This window comes from Lipomyces tetrasporus (genome assembly GCF_029532465.1).
Source record: "Lipomyces tetrasporus strain NRRL Y-64009 chromosome Unknown POJ06scaffold_5, whole genome shotgun sequence".
NCBI lineage: Eukaryota > Fungi > Ascomycota > Lipomycetes > Lipomycetales > Lipomycetaceae > Lipomyces > Lipomyces tetrasporus.
Window position 1 is genome coordinate 279,642 of NW_026611600.1, and position 6,000 is coordinate 285,641.

General features: G+C 45.8%; 2 protein-coding genes across 2 annotated transcripts; both read right to left on the reverse strand.

Moving 5' to 3' along the window:
* Window positions 1-459: 459 nt before the first annotated feature.
* On the reverse strand, window positions 460-1,875 carry POJ06DRAFT_237806 (P-loop containing nucleoside triphosphate hydrolase protein; the record flags this gene model as incomplete). The annotated part of the gene is made up of 1 exon (XM_056185971.1): window positions 460-1,875. The coding sequence occupies one exon, from the start codon at window positions 1,873-1,875 to the stop codon at window positions 460-462; it is 1,416 nt and encodes a 471-aa protein (XP_056043721.1).
* A 1,476-nt stretch (window positions 1,876-3,351) lies between these two features.
* Window positions 3,352-5,141, reverse strand: POJ06DRAFT_222306 (P-loop containing nucleoside triphosphate hydrolase protein; the record flags this gene model as incomplete). Its single annotated transcript, XM_056185650.1, has 1 exon — window positions 3,352-5,141. The coding sequence occupies one exon, from the start codon at window positions 5,139-5,141 to the stop codon at window positions 3,750-3,752; it is 1,392 nt and encodes a 463-aa protein (XP_056043722.1). The 3' UTR covers window positions 3,352-3,749.
* Window positions 5,142-6,000: the final 859 nt, after the last annotated feature.

The following is a 6,000-nucleotide window of genomic DNA, read 5'->3' on the forward strand; positions in this document are numbered from 1 at the left end:
AACTAAGTAAGTTAACTAGTTACTAACTTAACTTATTTTATTTATCTATTTTTCTTTTTTTGAGTAATATTATTTCTTGTAAACCATTTTCTGTCAAGTGTTCTTTATTTAACATTTTATTAGCCGTGATCGACCGCCGTCCTACTCGTTGGAAGGCTACCCAGCGCCAGACTATCCCAGGTTGCTAAGCCATGCAAACGTCTTTCATCAGCTGTGCTGTGCTTCGGATACTTTAATATCTACAACCTGGAGAGCTCTTTGTCATCATTCCAATTATCAACGGGTACATTAATTGTCTACCTTCTATTCTTTCTATTACGTGCTTTATTCTGGTCTTTCGTGTATCAAAGTAACAGGTCTCCACAGTCCTCTGAATGCTCTAACTGCATGGTCCTGACATGTCTGCTTGAAGTACACTTTAGGTAAGCGACACTTGTTCGCAGAGGTATGGTGGGTAATCTAATGCAACACAACAGGCTTAACATGGACAATATTTCTCGCCCCTGCGTCAGATAGTGTAGCGTCAGGCTCTTCGGATGAGGATGGTGCGCCTATGACCACCTGTTTGCCGAGAGTCTCCACGTGGTGAAAGATGTCCTGGACAGTATCGCCAGCAGGTTTACCTGTCGATTGTAACGCTGCGCGCGTCAGTTGAAAAGACACAAACAGCTCCTTAAGATACGCGAACGACCATCCTTCTGTGCGACGAGAGAGCTCGTGACCAAATTCTTCAATAGTTGGGTATTGATCGCCAACAATGACGACTCCTAGAGATTCGAGCTTCAAGAGCCAGGCGCGGATGTACTCGGTCCGCAGAGATTGAGAAGGTAAATTAAACACATATTTGGTGTCGAACCGTGATGGCCGGTTGAGGATGGCTTGATCAATCTTCTCGGGGTGGTTCGTTGTTGCCACCGTCAATATACCGTGGTTACTCTCGAGACCGTCCAGTTCATTGAGAAAAAACGAGCGGGTCGTGGGTTCGACGAGTGAGTCAAGATCTTCAAGGACGAGGATACAAGGGGCCGATTGTCGTGCTCTTGTGAAGATAGCCCGAATGCCCTGTTCGGGACCCATAGGGGACTTGAACGATTTCACGTATAGACAAGGCACATATGCACCCTTTATGATCGCCTTGATTGCCTCTGTCTTACCATTCCCTGGTGCCCCGATTAGAAGAATTCCGCGCTTCCATGCCACGTTCAATGACTTGTATACATCTTCGCTGTCAAAAAAGACCGACGTATCTCGACGCAGGTCTTGACGCATGTCTGCTTCCAAAAAAATGTCTTTCCATTCTGCACTCTGGACAGCTTGGTACATGGCCTTGTCCTTTCTCCAAACTTGATCGAAAACCCAGACTTCGTTCTTCAACGTGTCCATCCACTGATATACACTTTGCACGAGTTTGGTTCCTGCGGTTTGGTCCTCAGCTTCGAAGACCAAATATGTAGCCCGCATTGGTCCCTGATAATCCATCCAATGAAACTGGTAGATATTAAAGTGTGTTGAGGCATAGTCTATTTCAAACACACCGTTTCGAAGAGATTTCAGAAGCGAGGGTGGTGTCTCATCGTCGTCAACAGGCCCGCGCCGGAAGCGTCCATAGTAGTCGCTTCGAGTCAACACAGTATGCTGCTTGGGAACCTGCTCCCCAGCTAGAATATCGCTTGCAACATTCTGTGATGCGAGGAATCCCGACACATCGAAGTTTGGATCGTCAAGGGAAATAATCTGCCGATCGGGATGTTGCATCTTTACATACTGGAATAGGTGATAGTGCGTATTAATTGATCTCCCGCCGTAAGCGTCCTCGAGGCCCATGGCTATCCAGTCGAAAGTCGCCTCTGCCTGCGGCGGTGCTGACACCGGCATGTAGGGGCAGTCCAACAGCGGCAAGAACCCGCGCAAGAAGTACGGCAACGTGCAAAGAAACGAGTAGGAAACCATGAACGAGCTGCTAATCGGAAATATTAGGACTTGGTTGCGTTCGCGGAGGAGAATATTGAGGAACCGAGCTCGGAAGATGAAGACGTATGGCCGGATCGAAAGCGCAAGATGCAGGACGCCAGCAGTGAGTCAGTGACGGTTGGGTCGACGGCGCTATACCCAAGTCGGCCGTGGGCGACAGTAATGTAATCTAGAGACGTTAATGTGATAATGATAGTGTTTGTGTCCTGTGATTTTTTGATTTTGGATTGCTAGTATTACAGGAATATTAAATTATATAAGTAGAGTTAATGTATGATGATAATGCACTTTTGCGCCACAGTTCGGGAGCACATGGTTCGAGACGTTCAGTGAAATATCTGAAATTACTACTAAATACCAAACCGGCAATTTAAATAAGCACGGATCGGTAGTAATGAACGGTATGTTACTAACCGTGTCATTAAGACGGTGCATGTGCTCTCGTCGAAATTAGGTTGGCTATATTCGTTAGCGTGTACGCGCACATTCTACATTCTGCAGCTAAGTTAGCACTTCTAATTGAGCAATATCGTTCGCGGCTTGAGGCTCGTCGAAACGGTAGCTAAATTAACTACCAATAGTAATAATGTAGCAGACGAAGGCCATTCAATCAGTAAACTGTGGAATCGTTCTTAATTGACAACATAATAAGCTTCGCAGATTGGCGATGGGCGCCGACCCCTGACGTTGCGCAAGGTTCGTGAAGTGTGCCAGGACCAACATTGTCTTGGGAGACTAATTTTATAAATCTTAATTTTTATTTATTTAACTATAACTTAGTTATGGCCTAACTAACAGTTATTGTTTAAAGGGCTGTTACGAATATTATTCGCAACGAATATTCGCCCGAATAATTATTCGCAAAATTTTGGGTTGCGAATAAATCCTGCGAATATTATTCGCAACAATTATCGATTGCGAACAAATTATTCGCGAATATTCGCAATTCGCAAATTATTGAGTAGCTACTTTTATATCGGATGTCCCGTTCAGTTGCGCGTTGACGGGAAGCAAATTAGTCTGCTAGTCTGCTATCTATCAAATGAGATGATAACTGTATACCATGATTTTACTAGCTCTTACGCAACCTGACCCTAACCCTAACCCAGCTAGACGCTACATATTGCCTAATTAGTCAACTTTCTAGCTTCTTTAAGCATGTCACGTGATAATTTGCGAATCATTATTCACATACTCTAAGCCTGCGAATAAAATTAGCGAATATTATTCGCACTGTTTTGAATTACGAATACGAATAACGAATATAGCGGATATCTGCGAATATTCGCATTCGCAACAGCCCTAATTGTTTTGGTAATAACTAAGTAAGTTAACTAGTTACTAACTTAACTTATTTTATTTATCTATTTTTCTTTTTTTGAGTAATATTATTTCTTGTAAACCATTTTCTGTCAAGTGTTCTTTATTTAACATTTTATTAGCCGTGATCGACCGCCGTCCTACTCGTTGGAAGGCTACCCAGCGCCAGACTATCCCAGGTTGCTAAGCCATGCAAACGTCTTTCATCAGCTGTGCTGTGCTTCGGATACTTTAATATCTACAACCTGGAGAGCTCTTTGTCATCATTCCAATTATCAACGGGTACATTAATTGTCTACCTTCTATTCTTTCTATTACGTGCTTTATTCTGGTCTTTCGTGTATCAAAGTAACAGGTCTCCACAGTCCTCTGAATGCTCTAACTGCATGGTCCTGACATGTCTGCTTGAAGTACACTTTAGGTAAGCGACACTTGTTCGCAGAGGTATGGTGGGTAATCTAATGCAACACAACAGGCTTAACATGGACAATATTTCTCGCCCCTGCGTCAGATAGTGTAGCGTCAGGCTCTTCGGATGAGGATGGTGCGCCTATGACCACCTGTTTGCCGAGAGTCTCCACGTGGTGAAAGATGTCCTGGACAGTATCGCCAGCAGGTTTACCTGTCGATTGTAACGCTGCGCGCGTCAGTTGAAAAGACACAAACAGCTCCTTAAGATACGCGAACGACCATCCTTCTGTGCGACGAGAGAGCTCGTGACCAAATTCTTCAATAGTTGGGTATTGATCGCCAACAATGACGACTCCTAGAGATTCGAGCTTCAAGAGCCAGGCGCGGATGTACTCGGTCCGCAGAGATTGAGAAGGTAAATTAAACACATATTTAGTGTCGAACCGTGATGGCCGGTTGAGGATGGCTTGATCAATCTTCTCGGGGTGGTTCGTTGTTGCCACCGTCAATATACCGTGGTTACTCTCGAGACCGTCCAGTTCATTGAGAAAAAACGAGCGGGTCGTGGGTTCGACGAGTGAGTCAAGATCTTCAAGGACGAGGATACAAGGGGCCGATTGTCGTGCTCTTCTGAAGATAGCCCGAATGCCCTGTTCGGGACCCATACGGGACTTGAACGATTTCACGTACAGACAAGGCACATATGCGCCCTTTATGATCGCCTTGATTGCCTCTGTCTTACCATTCCCTGGTGCCCCGATTAGAAGAATTCCGCGCTTCCATGCCACGTTCAATGACTTGTATGCGTCTTCGGTGTCAAAAAATACCGACGTATCTCGACGCAGGTCTTGACGCATGTCTGCTTCCAAAAAAATGTCTTTCCATTCTGCACTCTGGACAGCTTGGTACATGGCCTTGTCCTTTCTCCAAACTTGATCGAAAACCCAGACTTCGTTCTTCAATGTGTCCATCCACTGATATACACTTTGCACAAGTTTGGTTCCTGCGGTTTGATCTTCACCTTCGAAGACCAAATATGTAGCCCGCATTGGTCCCTGATAATCCATCCAATGAAACTGGTAGATATTAAAGTGTGTTGAGTCGTAGTCTATTTCAAACACACCGTTTCGAAGAGATTTCAGAAGCGAGGGTGGTGTCTCATCGTCGTCAACAGGCCCGCGCCGGAAGCGTCCATAGTAGTCGCTTCGAGTCAACACAGTATGCTGCTTGGGAACCTGCTCCCCAGCTAGAATATCGCTTGCAACATTCTGTGATGCGAGGAATCCCGACACGTCGAAGCTTGGATCGTCAAGGGAAATAATCTGCCGATCGGGGTACTGCTTCTTTACAGACTGGAATAGGCAATAGTGCGTATTAATTGATCGCCCGCCGTAAGCGTCGTCAAGGGCCGCGTCCATCCAGTCGGAAGTCGCCTCCATCTGCAGCAGTGCTGAATCCGGCAACGGGCCAGGTCTGTCAAGAGATGACATGACGTTCTGATCGATTAGACGTCGACGATAATGACGACAGTTGATCTAAACGGTGATAAGTTGCTGAACAAATTTTATGAATCTAGATTCTAATAATCAGAAGTTGCAAATCGGAAGTTAACAGATGCTGACAGTCGTGTACGTAATCCTGTTGCGGCGCACCCCATCGTGGCGAATACGTATCCATCTCGCTTGACGCCTTGACTGTGAACGTACCCCCCAATTTCTTTAGCACTTTTACATTATCGACAGGCCTGCCCAGATATCTGCACAGTTTAAGTTACAGTTGCGAGAATCGCCCTTATTGCTCTCCCAAGGGAGAACCCGTCAGGACACTGACTTCCAGGGATGTCCTGTGTTCGACGAAGAACTGCCACTGACGTCGCTGACGTCATCGGCCAACCTTTGCCAAGCGCGGTGGAGTCAAATTAATCCGCCCGCCGCACATCGGCCAGTGTGGTATGTGCTGTTATTAAAATGAACAAAACCTTAGTATTATAGTAGCGGCCTCGTTTAGGTATATCTGAGCTATTCATCCGGGAAAGGCAAATTGCAGACAAGGTCACCGCAGCAGCTGGCACTCGCGATGCGATCGAAACATGAATGCTTCCGAAACTCGATCTCATCCGGGACTCTAAGCGCGAAGGGGCCATGTTGTTGCCTATTAATTTTCGCTCAACTTGGACCTCATAGCGTATCCCGTCTTGCATCGTTTGGCTGGGACAAGAATGGAAAGACATCATGCCAGAAAGCCAGATTGTAGGGTTCGAGATACATTCCAAGTGATTGTAAAGGGGATTCAAAGAAT